Source organism: Lagenorhynchus albirostris, chromosome 2 (assembly GCF_949774975.1).
Source record: "Lagenorhynchus albirostris chromosome 2, mLagAlb1.1, whole genome shotgun sequence".
In the NCBI taxonomy this organism is placed as follows: domain Eukaryota; kingdom Metazoa; phylum Chordata; class Mammalia; order Artiodactyla; family Delphinidae; genus Lagenorhynchus; species Lagenorhynchus albirostris.
In genome coordinates this window covers 163,576,817-163,592,128 of record NC_083096.1, presented here as the reverse complement: position 1 = coordinate 163,592,128, position 15,312 = coordinate 163,576,817, and the positions used below count along the sequence as shown (strand labels likewise).

At 39.8% G+C, this 15,312-nt stretch overlaps 1 protein-coding gene across 9 annotated transcripts in view; it reads left to right on the top strand.

The window, feature by feature from the left end:
- Nucleotides 1-15,312, top strand: part of EPB41 (erythrocyte membrane protein band 4.1) — a 195,957-nt gene that overhangs the window by 172,281 nt on the left and 8,364 nt on the right. For all 9 annotated transcript variants that reach the window (XM_060140813.1, XM_060140811.1, XM_060140810.1 and 6 more), the window contains one exon: nucleotides 8,915-9,016. In XM_060140813.1, the coding sequence (XP_059996796.1) occupies nucleotides 8,915-9,016 (102 nt within the window). The remainder of the gene's footprint in view (nucleotides 1-8,914; nucleotides 9,017-15,312) is intronic.

Sequence of the window (15,312 nt, the reverse complement as noted above, 5' to 3'; positions counted from 1 at the left end):
CTCTGATTGCCGTGGCTAGGACTTCCAAAACTATGTTGAATAATAGTGGTGAGAGTGGACATCCTTGTCTTGTTCCTCATCTTAAAGGAAATGCTTTCAGTTTTTCACCATTGAGAATGCTGTTTGCTGTGGGTTTGTCATATATGGCCTTTATTATGTTGAAGTAGGTTCCCCCTATGTCCACTTTCTGGAGAGTTTAAATGGGTGTTGAATTTTGTCAAAAGGTTTTACTGCATCTATTGATATGATCTTATGGTTTTTATTCTTCAGTTTGTTACTATGGTGTATTACATTGATTGATTTGTGTATATTGAAGAATCCTTGCATCCCTGGGATAAATCCCACTTGATCATCGTGTATGATCCTTTTAATGTGTTGTTGGATTCTGTTTGCTAGTATTTTGTTGAGGATTTTTGCATCTATATTCATGAGTGATATTGGTCTATAATTTTCTTTTTTTTTAGTATCTTTGTCTGGTTTTGGTATCAGGGTGATGGTGGCCTCATAGAATGAGTTTTTGTGAGTTTTCCTTCCTCTGCAATGTTTTGGAAGAGTTTGAGAAGGATGGGTGTTAGCTCTTCTCTAAATGTTTGATAGAATTCACCTGTGAAGCCATCTGGTCCTGGACTTTTGTTTGTTGGAAGATTTTTAATCACAGTTTCAATTTCATTACTTGTGATTGGTCTGTTCGTATTTTCTGTTTCTTCCTGATTCAGTCTTGGAAAGTTATACCTTTCTAAGAATTTGTCCATTTCTTCCAGGTTGTCCATTCTATTGGCATAGAGTTGCTTGTAGTAGTCTCTTAGGATGCTTTGTATTTCTGCGGTGTCTGTTGTAACTTCTCCTTTTTCATTTCTAATTTTATTGTTTTGCGTCTTCTCCCTCTTTTTCTTGATGAATATGGCTAATGGTTTATCAATTTTGTTTATCTTCTCAAAGAAGCAGCTTTTAGTTTTACTGATCTTTGCTGTTGTTTCTATTTCATTTATTTCTGCTCTGTTCTTTATGATTTCTTTCCTTCTGCTAACTTTGGGTTTTGTTTGTTCTTCTTTCTCTAGTTCCTTTAGGTGTAACATTAGATTGTTTATTTGAGATTTTTCTTGTTTCTTGAGGTAGGCTTGTATAGCTATAAACTTCCTTCTTAGAACTGCATTTGCTGCATGCCATAGGTTTTGGATCATCGTGTTTTCCTTGTCATTTGTCTAGGAATTTTTTGATTTCCTCTTTGATTTCTTCAGTGATCTCTTGGTTATGTAGTAACGTATTTTTTAGCCTCCATGTGTTTGTGATTTTATGTTTTTTTTCCCTGTAATTGATTTCTAATCTCATAGCATTGTGGTTGGAAAAGATGCTTGATATGATTTCAGTTTTCTTAAATTTACTGAGGCTTGATTTGTGACCCAGGATATGACCTGTCCTGGAGAATGTTCTGTGTGCACTTGAGAAGAAAGTGTAATCTGCTGTTTTTGGATGGAATGTCCTATAAATATCAAGTAAATCTATCTTGTCTATTGTTTCATATAAAGCTTGTGTTTCCTTATTAATTTTCATTTTGGATGATCCGTCCATTGGTGTAAGTGAGGTAAGTCCCCCAGTATTATTGTGTTACTGTCGATTTCCTCTTTTATAACTGTGTGTGGTTGCCTTATGTATTGAGGTGCTCCTATGTTGGGTGCATATATATTTATAATTGTTATATCTTCTTCTTGGATTGATCCCTTGATCATTATGTAGTGTCCTTCCTTGTCTCTTGTAACATTCTTTATTTTAAAGTCTATTTTATCTGATATGAGTATTGCTACTCCAGCTTTCTTTTGATTTCCGTTTGCATGGAATATCTTTTTCCATCCCCTTACAGTCTGTATGTGTCCCTAGGTCTGAAGTGTGTCTCTTGTAGACAGTATATATATGGGTCTTGTTTTTGTATCCATTCAGCAAGCCTATGTCTTTTGGTTGGAGCATTTAATCCATTCATGTTTAAGGTAATTATCGATATGTATGTTACTATTACCATTTTCTTAATTGTTTGGAGGCTTTTTCTGTAGATCCTTTTCTTCTCTTTTGTTTCCCACTTAGAGAAGTTCCTTTAGCATTTGTTGTAGAGCTGGTTTGGTGGTGCTGAATTCTCTTAGCTTTTGCTTGTGTGTAAAGGTTTTGATTTCTCCATAGAATCTGAATGAGATCCTTGCTAAGTAATCTTGGTTGTAGGTTCTTCCCTTTCATCACTTTAAGTATATCATGCCACTCCCTTCTGGCTTGTAGAGTTTCTGCTGAGAAATCAGCTGTTAACGTTATGGGAGTTCACTTGTATGTTATTTATCGTTTTTCCCTTGCTGCTTTCAATAATTTTTCTTTGTCTTTAATTTTTGCCAATTTGATTACTGTGTGTCTCGGCGTGTTTCTCCTTGGGTTTATCCTGTGTGGGACTCTCTGCACTTCCTGGACTTGGGTAGCTATTTCCTTTCCCATGTTAAGGAAGTTTTCAACTATAATCTCTTGAAACATTTTCTCGGGTCCTTTCTCTCTCTCTTCTCCTTCTGGGACCCCTATAATGCGAATATTGTTGCATTTAATGTTGTCCCAGAGGTCTCTTAGGCTGTCTTCATTTCTTTTCATTCTTTTTTCTTTATTCTGTTCCGCAGCAGTGAATTCCACCATTCTGTCTTCCAGGTCACTTATCCATTCTTCTGCCTTAGTTATTCTGCTATTGATTCCTTCTAGTGTAGTGTTCATTTCAATTATTGTATTGTTCATCTCTGTTTGTTTGTTCTTTAGTTCTTCTAGATCTTTGTTAAACATTTCTTGCATCTTCTCGATCTTTGCCTCCATTCTTTTTCCAAGGTCCTGGATCATCTTCACTATCATTATTCTGAATTCTTTTTCTGGAATGTTGCCTATCTCCACTTCATTTAGTTGTTCTTCTGGGGTTTTATCTTGTTCCTTCATCTGGCACATAGCCCTCTGTCTTTTCATCTTGTCTATCTTTCTGTGAATGTGGCTTTTGTCCCACAGGCTGCAGGATTGTTGTTCTTCTTGCTTCTGCTGCCTGCCCTCTGAGTTGTTTTTCTTGTCTTTCTTATTCACAGATGCCAAAATTGAGAGAAAATTTTCCTTCTATAAACTGAGCTGTTAATTCATTACTGCAACCAGTATTTGTTGAGCATTTATATGTTAGGCCAAAGCAGTGTACAGGGTGGACACAGGCCCTATGCTCTGGAACTGACATTCTAGTCAGGAGAGACAGGCAATAAAACACATAAATGTATGAATTTCAGACAGTGATAAGTGCTATAAAGAAATTAAATAGGATCAAGAGTTAGACAATGTGGAATAACATGAAAAGTTGCTATTTTGGGGCTAGAATAGTCATGAAAATCCCCTCTGAGAAAGTGACATTTTAGCTGAAGCCTGCATAATGGGAAGGAGACAGCTACATGGAGCTCTGGCTGGGTGTTTTCACATGAATCCTTTCAGTTAATCCTCACATCACCATAAACTGGATGATGATATCCACCTTTAGGAAGCCGTGTAACTTGCCAATTAAAAGCACTTGCTTTGCAATTAGACAAGTAGAATTTGTATCCTAGCTCGACCATGTACTAGCTGGATAACTTTAAACAAATCGCTCATCTCTGTAAGCCTCTGTTTCCTGTGTGTAAAATGGGGATAATACGACATACCACTGCAAGATTTGAGGGAGGATGGAGTGAAATGATGTCAGTAAAGCGCTTGGTGCATTCATAGACATTCAGTTAACATTAGTATACTTCCCGTGTCTCTCTCTTGTGGTCCAGAGTGTAGAATTTGAGTTTGGTAAATAATGAGAAATTGCTTCAAGTTTTCTGGCAGTGGTGATAAAGTGGCCTAATTAAAGCAATGGTTTTGGAAGATGGTTCCTAAAGCTGTATGCTGCACCTATTAAAGGAGAGGCTGCCTAGAGACAGGAATACGGCTACGGGAAGTCTGGGGGGTTACTTGTGAAGAACTGAGGTGTAGCCTGAGGAAACAAGAAGAAAGAGCTGCGTCAGGAGAGACACTGATGGATGAAAAGGACTTGGCTGTGAAGCGGACTACAAAGGAAGTCTGGGGACATTCCTTTAAGATTGTGCACACAATGAGCCAAGGATGTTTAGAAAAGAAGTACTTGCAGATGGGAGGGAACCCTTTAAGTTGTCACTACCATGGAAACAACCTAACTGTCTATCAGTAGGGAACATGTTTGTAAATTATGGTACATCCAATTAAGGCAATTCTGTGCAGCCATTAAAAAAAGCTTCTGATGGGAATAATCTACGTGATAAATCGGTAAATGAAAAAATGCAGTGCAATATGGTATAAATAATATGCTACTGTTTATGGGAGGGAAAAGGGTTGTATGTACAGCTATGTATGAATAGGCTTATATGTGAATATACTAACTCTGAATGGGTACTTAGAAAAACAAAAACAAAAAACCACCAGTGGTGGCCTGGGATGAAGAGGCCTGGGATGCAGGCTGTGGTTAGGAGTGGGAGGGAGACCAACAATTCATTGATCTCCATTTTAAAGATTTAAAATTTTGTAGCATGTGCATATCAAAAAAAAATGTTTTTAATCGTTCAAAGTAAATTATTAAAAAAGTTGTTAGGGCCATCCTGACCACAGAAGCCCATGTTTGGTTTGAGTATAGCCCCTACAAAAAAGGGAAAGGAAGCAGTCATTTTAAAATATCCTAGCATGTAAGAGAAATACAGAGGCATTATGAAGTACAAGATAAAGCATGTGGGCTTTGGAGTTAGAGAGACCTGGATCTTCATTCCAACACTTGCAAGTTTCATGACCTTCAGCAAGTCACTTAACCTCTGAGCCTTAGCCTTCTCTTCTGAAAAATACCTTTTTAAGGTCACTGAGATAAAGATAATATTTGCCTGGCACATAGTGGCTATTCCAAAATGGTAGATATTATATTGTTATACATCTAAGACAGTCAGCCAAGATACAAATTACTTCTTATTGACTAGACAGTGGAGTATAGTGAGGAAAAGTATTGACTTTGGAATTAGATTTCCTGGGTTTGAACCTGCTCCATCACTTACTAGTGTGCAGTCAAGTTACTGAATCACTGTGTGCCTCAGTTTCCTCATTTGTAAAATGAGGCTAATAATAGTTGTACCTCATAGGGTTGTTGAGAGGAATAAATGAGTTAATGTACATAAAATGTGAGTTTCACAATGTGCATTTCAAATTAAGTTGTCACTACCATGGAAACAATCTAAATGTCCTTCAATAGGGAGCAGGTTAAATAAATTATAGTACATCCCATTAAGGTAATGCTTTACAGTTATTTTTAAAAGCTTCTGCTGGGAATATCTACGTGATAAACTGGTAAATGAAAAAGCTCACTGCAGTATGCTGTAAATAATTTGTAGAAAAAGTGCCTGGCACATAATAAGCACCAGATAATTATTTGCTATTGTTATTGTTTATTTACTATAATTATTTCTGCTTGTGTTTTTATTATCTTTCCAGACAAGTAAACCTGAGAACCTTTTTTTTTTTTTTTTTTTGTGGTACGCAGGCCTCTCACTGTTGTGGCCTCTCCCGTTGCGGAGCACAGGCTCCGGACGCGCAGGCTCAGCGGCCATGGCTCACGGGCCCAGCCACTCCGCGGCATGTGGGATCTTCCCGGACCGGGGAATGAACCCGTGTCGCTGCATCGGCAGGCGGACTGAGAATCTTTTTTTAATCCATCCATAATTCCTACATTTTGGGACATGGCGAGAGGAGGTGGGGAGCCAGAATAGGGTTTTACTGTTTGCATATATGTGCATGTATGTGTACCTGAGGTAACATTTACATACAGTGATATGCACAGACGTTAAGAGTTCAGTTTTTTTGTTTGTTTGTTTGTTTGTTTTTTTGCGGTACGCGGGCCTCTCACTGTTGTGGCCTCTCCCGTTGTGGAGCACAGGCTCCGGACGCGCAGGCTCAGCGGCCATGGCTCACAGGCCCAGCCGCTCCGCGGCATGTGGGATCCTCCCGGACCGGGGCACGAACCCGTGTCCCCTGCATCGGCAGGTGGACTCTCAACCACTGCGCCACCAGGGAAGCCCAAGAGTTCAATTTTTTATTGGTTTTGACGAATGTATCTACCTGTGTAACCAAGACACATTTGGGTTCAGAACATTTTCATCACTCCTGAAACTTTCTTCATAGCCTTTGCCAGTCCATCCCTATCCCTCTAGGCAGCCACTGCTCTGATTTCTGTTATCATAGCTTAGTTTTACCTGTTCTTGGACTTCATATAAATGGAAGTATACAGTCATACCCTTTTGTGTCTGAACATGTTTTTCAGATTCATCCATGTTATATGAATCCATAGTTCACTGCTTTTTATTGTTGAGTAGTATTCCATTGTATGCATATACCGCAATTTGTTTATCCTTTGATTTGTTGATGGACAGTTGAGTTGATTCCAGTTGGGGGCAAATATGGGTAAAGCTGCTTTAAACATTCATGTGCGAGTCTTTCTGTGGACATATGTTTTCACTTATCTTGGGTAAACACCTAAGAGTGGAACTGCTGTGTCATAGGATAAAGGGATGGTTAACTTTATAAGCAACTGAAAGCTACAGTACCATTTTGAGAAAACACTGGTAAGAAAAGAGGCCCCATGTGGAAAGAGTGTTAAGTTGGAAATCATAACAATGTCTCCTCCCTCTTCCACCTTCTTCAGAGACAGAAAAGGAGGAGGAAGGGGGTGGGAGGGAGGTAGAAAAAAATAGATTCTTAGGTTTAGTAGAGGAGGAGCTTTTCCAAAAGGTTTAGCCCTCTTGGCACGCAAATTCTTTTTTTTTTGGATTAAAAAAATTGTTATTGACGTATAGTTGATTTACAATGTTGTGTTTCAGTGTACAGCAAAGTGATTCAGTTATACATACATGTATATATCTGTTCTTTAGATTCTTTTCCATTATATGTTATTACAAGATATTGAGTATAGTTCCCTATGCCCTACAGTAAGTCCTTGTTGGTTATTTTATATATAATAGTGTGTATATTTTAATCCCAAACTCCTAATTTATCCTTCCCCCCAACCCTTTCCCCTTTGGTAACCATAAGTTTGTTTTCTATGTCTGTGAGCCTATTTCTGTTTTATAAATAAGTTCATTTGTATCATTTTTTTAGATTCCACGTATAAGCGATATCATATGGTATTTGTCTTTCTCTGTCTGACTTGCTTCACTTGATAATCTCTACGTCCATCCATGTTGCTACAAATGGCATTATTTCATTCTTTTTAATGGTTGAGTAATAGTCCATTGTGTATATATTGGCACACAAATTCTTAATAACAACTTATAATGTACTTCTATTTCTAAAATCTCTTTTGATCTTCACAGCAGTGCTACAGTGGAGGCAGAGCACATCTTACAGGGTAGCCTGTTATAAAAATGAGAAAACTAAAGCTCAGAAAAGTCAGAATGACTTGCCCAAGGTTCCATAGCCAGCCACGTCTGAGCTGGGACCTGAACCGGAATCTTCAGACAGGAAGTCTTTGCCATCAGTCCTAGTTCAAGCACTTATTAGCATAGAACCTTGGCAAATTATTATTTTTTTAAGGTTTCTTTTTATTTAATTAATTTATTTACTTTTTTTTTTTTGGCTGCATTGGGTCTTAGTTGTGGCACACTGGATCTTTTGTTGCAGCACATGGGCTTCTCTCTAGTTGTGGTGTGCAGGCTCCAGGGCACATGGGCTCTGTAGTTTGTTGCACGTGGGCTCTCTAGTTGAGATGCATGAGCTCAGTAGTTGTGGCGCACGGGCTTAGTTGCCCTGTGGCATGTGGGATCTTAGTTCCCTGACCAGGGATTGAACCCGCATCCCCTGAATTAGAAGGTGGATTCTTTACCACTGGGCCACCAGGGAAATCCCTTTGGAAAATTATTTAACCTCTCTGGACCTCACTTTTCTGAACTATACAGTGAGTATAATAATAGTACCTACTTCAGATACTGAGAGGTGTGATTGAGGTAATAGTTGCATTATGTGCTTGGCATATAGTACAAGTGCAATAAATGTTAGCTGAGTCTGAATCTAAGGTAGATAAATATGTCTGGGCTGAAGAAAGTAAACTAGCCAATAATATGCCTGGTATGAGGGTGACGTGTATGAAAGACTTAGGTTACACAATCATGTTCCCTCTCTTTGTTTTGTCCATACTCCTAGCTGGAAGTGAATCCAGCTAGGGACTCTTCTCTTTTCTAATTCTCTTCTCCTCCTTCTGCCCTCCCCACAGTATCTCAAAGTTTTGCCTCAATGAAATGTGGCCCTGCTCATAAAAAAGTTGGAGGCCTCTGCTTATAATGCAAATGACTTATATAAAGAGGTGGAGAAGGATGGTCACCTAGCACATTGCTTGCTGCAGAATTCTTTATGAAAATAATCACAATTCTCTAAATGCCCCTCTGAGTCAGTGGACAATACCAGTAGTTTTGAGTCCTTGGGCAAATCACTCGCTTTCTCTGAGCCTGAGTCTTACCTGGGAGTGCTAATAAGTTTCTGCCTTTTCTATTTATATTCATAGGGCTTGTGTAAGCATCAAAAAAGAAAGTTTTGAAAGCCATTTATGAGCTGTAAAATGCTGTATACATGTGCATAGCTATTGTCACTCTTGTTGAACCTGTGGTTACACTCCTGCCTCCTTTTTCTCATCCACTCCTGTCACTGACCCAATGCTGGGGAAACTGGACTTGTCCAACTATTTTAGAAGGAGCTTTGTTCCCAGGGGATTCATTTTATTAATTAAGAGATCACTGTAAGGGAATTGGGTTTTTGCTTTAGAACGTGCAACTGCAGAGCAAAGCTGCATCTACAGCATTTGCCCATGAGGTTTCCTAAGAGACATGGTGATGAGTTGTGTCTCCTTCTGCAGACTGACGACAGCAACGGGGACTTGGACCCAGGAGTCTTGCTGACAGCTCAGACCATCACATCTGAGACCACCAGCAGCACCACCACAACTCAAATTACCAAGGTAACAGACAGCTAGAAATTCCTTCTGAAATCCAGTGGCATGCCAAGCTTGCTGTCTCTCTGCAAGAACCCTGATCCATAAGCAAGGGTTTTCAGCTTCTTCCCTACTGAGCCAAATTTTTCCCAGTGTCCAGGGTGAAAATGCCCTGTTGCTTTCCCCAGCAATAAACCCAGGGAGACCCTGAGCATCCCTGTCTACTTCATGGTCTCATTAAAGTCACATGTGGTTGTTCTCTTTACACATTCGTCTGTCTCCCTGGTCAGTGAGTCCCCTGTCTGACTGTGGAGGTCAGCCTAAAAATTCAGTTTAAAAAGTCAGACGCACATTTCGCGTCTCCCCACAACTAGGGTGCCTGCCGAATGCTGGTGTGGGACCCTGATGCCCAAGGAGATGGGAAGAACCCCCAAGCGAACCGGTAGGATGTGGGGAGACTGAGTGGGGAGGAGAAGTGGAGGCTGGACAGGACCAGCGCCCCTGAGGGGTGGCTGAGAAGGGGGAAGGGTTCCAATGCCTGGAGGGACCCTCAGGGTCTCGGGTCAGGGGGGAGCATGCCCAGCGTTTCCCCTGCCCAATGGGCCGGGGAAGTCTGCCTGGCTCTTGGGCGGGTCCTACACCCTCAGAGGTCCCCTCTGGGCTGGGTTGGTCCTGGGGTCATAGGAGGGAGGCCAGGAGAGAACAGGAGAGGCAGGTGGGAGGGACCCTCCAGGACCGGAGGAGCAGGAAAGGAGCAAAGGGTGTTTGCCCCGCCCACTCGAGCCCAGGAAGCCAAGGGGGTTCACTGCCCTCTGAGACCAGAGGCAGGAGGCAGGGGGCACTGGGCCCCTTCTGTTCTGTTGAGCCTAGGCCCCACCACGCCTCCTTCCTTCCCAGGGCCTTTTCCAGCCCTGTAGGTCCTAAGCATAGGCCCCGCCCACCACCCAAACCTCGCCCCTGCTTAGGCCCGCCCTCCACAGCCAAAGCCTTTTTCCACTTTTTTTTCTCCTCTTTTTTACTATTATGGTTCTGTTTTACCTTCCAGTTGTTGTTTCATCTATATTTTTATTTTTATATTTTTTCTAACATATCTGTTAGTTACCTCGTCTAATTTTATTTTTTACTTTGTTATTGTTCTCCTTTTTTTTTTTTTTGCCGCCTGGCATGGGCTTGCGGGATCTTGGTTCATGAGCCAGGGGTCGGGCTGAAGTGCCTGTGGTGGGAGCTCTGAGTCCAAACTACTGGACTAACAGAGAGCCTCAGACCCCAGGGAACATTCATCAGAATGAGGTCTCCCTGAGGTCCTCACCTCAGCACCAAGACCCAGCTCTACCCAACAGCCTACAAACTCCAGTGTTGGAAGCCTCAGTCCAAACAACCAGTAAGACAGGAACACAATCCCACTCATAAAAAAAAGAAAATAAAAAATAAGACAGCAGGGCTTCCCTGGTGGCACAGTGGTTGAGAGTCCACCTGCCAATGCAGGGGACGTGGGTTCATGCCCCAGTCTGGGAGGATCCCGCATGCTGTGGAGTGGCTGGGCCCGTGAGCCGTGGCCGCTGAGCCTGCGCGTCTGGAGCTTGTGCTCCGCAACGGGAGAGGCCACAACAGTGAGAGGCCCGCATACCGCAAAAAAAAGAGACAGCAAAAAAATATGTCACAGATGAAGAAGCAAGGTAAAAACCTACAAGACCAAATAAATGAAAAGAAAAGAGGCAATCTACCTGAAAAAGAAATCAGAGTAATGATAGTAAAGATGATCCAGAATGTCGGAAATAGAATGGAGGCACGGATTGAGAAAATACAAGAAATGTTAAGCAAAGATCTAGAAGAACTAAAGAAAAAACAAACGGAGATGAACAACACAATAACTACGATGAAAAATACACTAGAGGGTATCAATAACAGAATAACTGAGGCAGAAGAATCAATAAGTGAGCTGGAAGACAGAATGGTGGAAATAACTGCCGAGGAGCAGAATAAAGAAAAAAGAATGAAAAGAATTGAAGACAGTCTCAGAGACCTCTGGGACAACACCAAATGCACCAACATTCGAATTATAGGAGTCCCAGAAGAAGAAGAGAAATAGAAAGGGTCTGAGAAAATATTTCAAGAGATTATAGTGGAAAACTTCCCTAACATAGGAAAGGAAATTGTCACCCAAATCCAGGAAGCACAGAGAGTCCCATACAGGATAAACCCTAGGAGAAACACACCAAGACACATATTAATCAAACTAACAAAAATTAAATTCAAAGAAAAAATATTAAAAACAGCAAGGGAAAACCCAAAAATAACCCACAAAGGAATCCCCATTAGGTTATCAGCTGATTTTTCAGCAGAAACTCTGCAGGCCAGAAGGGAGTGGCAGGATATACTTAAAGTGATGAAAGAGAAAAACCTACAACCAAGATTACTCTACACAGCAAGTATCTCATTCAGATTCGAGGGAGAAATCAAAAGCTTTTCAGATAAGCAAAAGCTAAGAGAGTTCAGCACCACCAAACCAGCTTTACAACAAATGCGAAAGAAACTTCTCTAGGCGGGAAACACAAGAGAAGAAAAAGACCCACAAAAACAAACCCCAAACAATTAAGAAAATGGTAATAGGGGGCTTCCCTGGTGGTGCAGTGGTAAAGAATCCACCTGCCAATGCAGGGAACACGGGTTCTAGCCCTGGTCCGGGAAGATCCCACATGCCACAGAGCAACTAAGCCCGTGCACCACAACTACTGAGCCTGTGTTCTAGGGCCTTCGAGACACAGCTACTGAGCCCACACACCACAACTACTGAAGGCTACACACCTAGGGCCCATTGCTGTGCAACAAGAGAAGCCACCACAATGAGAAGCCTGTTGACACAATTAGAGAAAGCCTGTGCGCAGCAATGAAGACCCAACGCAGCCAAAAATAAATATATAAAATAAATAAATTTTAAAAAAGAGAAAATGGTAATAGGAACATACATATTGATAATAACCTTAAATGTAAATGGATTAAATGCCCCATCCAAAAGACACAGACTGAATGGATACAGAAACAAGACCCATATATATGCTGTCTACAAGAGACCCACTTCAGACCTAGGGACACGTACAGACTGAAAATGAGGGGATGGAAAAAGATATTCCATGCAAATGGAAATCAAAAGAAAGCCGGAGTATCAATACTCGTATCAGATAAAATAGACTTTAAAGACTGTTGAAAGAGATAAGGAAGGACACTGCATAATGATCAAGGGATCAATCCAAGAAGATGATATAACAATTATAAATGTTTATGCACCCAACATAGGAGCACCTCAATACATAAGGCAAATGCTAACAACCAGGAAAGTGGAAATAGACAGTAACACAATAATAGTATGGGACTTTAACACCCCACTTACACCAATGGACATATCATCCAAACAGAAAATAACTAAGGAAACACAAGCTTTAAATGATACAATAGACCAGGTAGATTTAATTGATATTTATAGAACATTCCACCCAGAAGTGGAAGAGTACACTTTCTTCTCAAGTGCACATGGAACATTCTCCAGGATAGATCACATTGGGTCACAAATCAAGCCTTGGAAAATTTAAGAAAATTGAAATCATATCAAGCATCGTTTCTGACCACAATGCTATGAAATTGGAAATAAACTACAGGAAAAAAACCTGTAAAAACCACAAATACTTGGAGGCTAAAAAATGTGTTACTAAATAACCAAGACATCACTGAAGAAATCAAAGAAGAAATAAAAAAATACATAGAAACAAATGACAATGAAAACACAGTGACCCAAAACCTATGAGATGCAGCAAAAGCAGTTCTAAGAGGGAAGTTTATAGCAATTCAGTCTCACCTCAAGAAATAGAAAAATCTCAAATAAACAACCTAACCCTACACCTAAATCAATGAGAGAAAGAAGAACAAAGAAAACCCAAAGTCAGTAGAAGGAAAGAAATCATAAAGATCAGAGCAGAAGTAAATGAAATAGAAATGAAGAAAACAGTAGGAAGGATCAATAAAACTGAAAGCTGTTTCTTTGAGAAGATAAACAAAATAGATAAACCCTTAGCCAGACTCACCAAGAAAAAAAGGGAAAGGATGCAAATCAATAAAATAAGAAATGAAAAAAGGAGAAATCATAGCTGACACCACAGAAATACAAAGGATTATAAGAGACTACTACAAACAACTATATGCCAATAAAATTGACAACCACAAAGAAATGGACAAATTCTTAGAAAGGTACAATTTTCCAAGACTGAACCAGGAAGGATTAGAAAATATAAACAGACCTATCACAAGTAATGAAATTGAAACTGTAATTAAAAATCCTCCAACAAACGAAAGTCCAGGACCAGATGGCTTCACAGCCGAATTCTATCAAACATTTAGAGAAGAGCTAACACTGATCCTTCTCAAACTCTCCAAAAATATTGCAGAGGAAGGAATGCTCCCAAATTCATTTTACGAAGCCACCACCACCCTGAAACCAAAACCAGAAAAAGATATCACAAAAAAAATTACAGACCAATATCACTGATGAACATAGATGCAAAAATCCTGAACAAAATACTAGCAAACAGAATCCAACAACATATTGAAAGGATCAGACACCATCATCAAGTGGGATTTATCCCAGGGATGCAGGAATTCTTCAGTATATGCAAATCCATCAATGTGGTACACCATATTAGCAAATTAAGGAATAAAAACCATATGATCATCTCAATAGATGCAGAAAAAACTTTTGACAAAATTCAACATCCATTTATGATAGAAACTCTCCAAAAAATGGGCATAGAGGGAAACTACCTCAACATAATAAAGGCCATATATGACAAACCCACAGCAAACATCATACTCAATGGTGAAAAACTGAAAGCATTTCTACTAAGATCAGGAACATAAAAAAAAAAAATCAGGGGTTAGGGAGGGTGGGAGGGAGGGAGACGCAAGAGGGAAGAGATATGGGAACATACGTATATGTATAACTGATTCACTTTGTTGTAAAGCAGAAACACACCATTGTAAAGCAATTATACTCCAATAAAGATGTAAAAAAAAAATCAGAAATGTCTCGCATTCCTATACATTAACAAGGAAAAATCAGAAGGAGAAAATAAGGAACAATCCCATTTACCATCGCAACAAAATGAATAAAATGCCTAGGAATAAACCTACCTAAGGAGGCGAAAGACTTGTACTCAGAAAACTATAAAACACTGATAAAAGAAATCAAAGATGACATAAACAGATGGAGAAATATACCATGTTCTTGGATTGGAAGAATCAATATTGTGAAAATGACTATACTACCCAAAGCAATCTACAGATTCAGTGCAATCCCTGTCAAACTACCACGGCATTCTTCACAAAATTAGAACAAAAAACTTTACAGTTCGTGTGGAGACACAAAGACCCCAAATAGCCAAAGCAATCTTGAGAAAGAAAAACAGAGCTGGAGGAATCAGGCTCCCCAACTTCAAACTAAACTACAAAGCTACAGTAATCAAGACAGTATGGTACTGGCACAAAAACAGAAATATAGATCAATGGTGTAGGATAGAAAGCCCAGAGATAAACCCACGCACATATGGTCACCGGATCTTTGACAAAGGAGGTAAGAACATACAACAGAGAAAAGACAGTCTCTTCAATAAGTGGTGCTGGGAAAACTGGATAGCTACATGTAAAAGAGTGAAATTAGAACACTCCCTAATACAATACACAAAAATAAACTCAAAAAACAAACAAACAAACAAACTCCAAATGGATTAAAGACCTAAATGTAAGACCAGACACTATAAAACTCAGAGGAAAACATAGGAAAAACACTCTTTGACATAAACCACAGCAAGATCTTTTTTGACCCACCTCCTAGAGAAATGGAAATAAAAACAAAAATAAACAAATGGGACCTAATGAAACTTAAAAGCTTTTGCACAGCAAAGGAAACCATAAACAAAATGAAAAGACAACCCTCAGAATAGGAGAAAATATTTGCAAATGAAACAATGGACAAAGGATTAATCTCCAAAATATACAACCAGCTCATGGAGCTCAATACAAAAAAAACCAAACAATTCAATTAAAAAAATAGGTGGAAGACCTAAATAGACATTTCACCAGAGAAGACATACAGATGGCCAAGAGGCACATGAAAAGATGCTCAACATCACTTACTATTAGAGAAATGCAAATCAAAACTACAATGAGGTATTACCTCACACTGGTCAGAATGGCCATTATCAAAAAATCTAGAAACAATAAATGCTGGAACGGGTGTGGTGAAAAGGGAACCCTCCTCCACTGTTGGTCAGAATGTA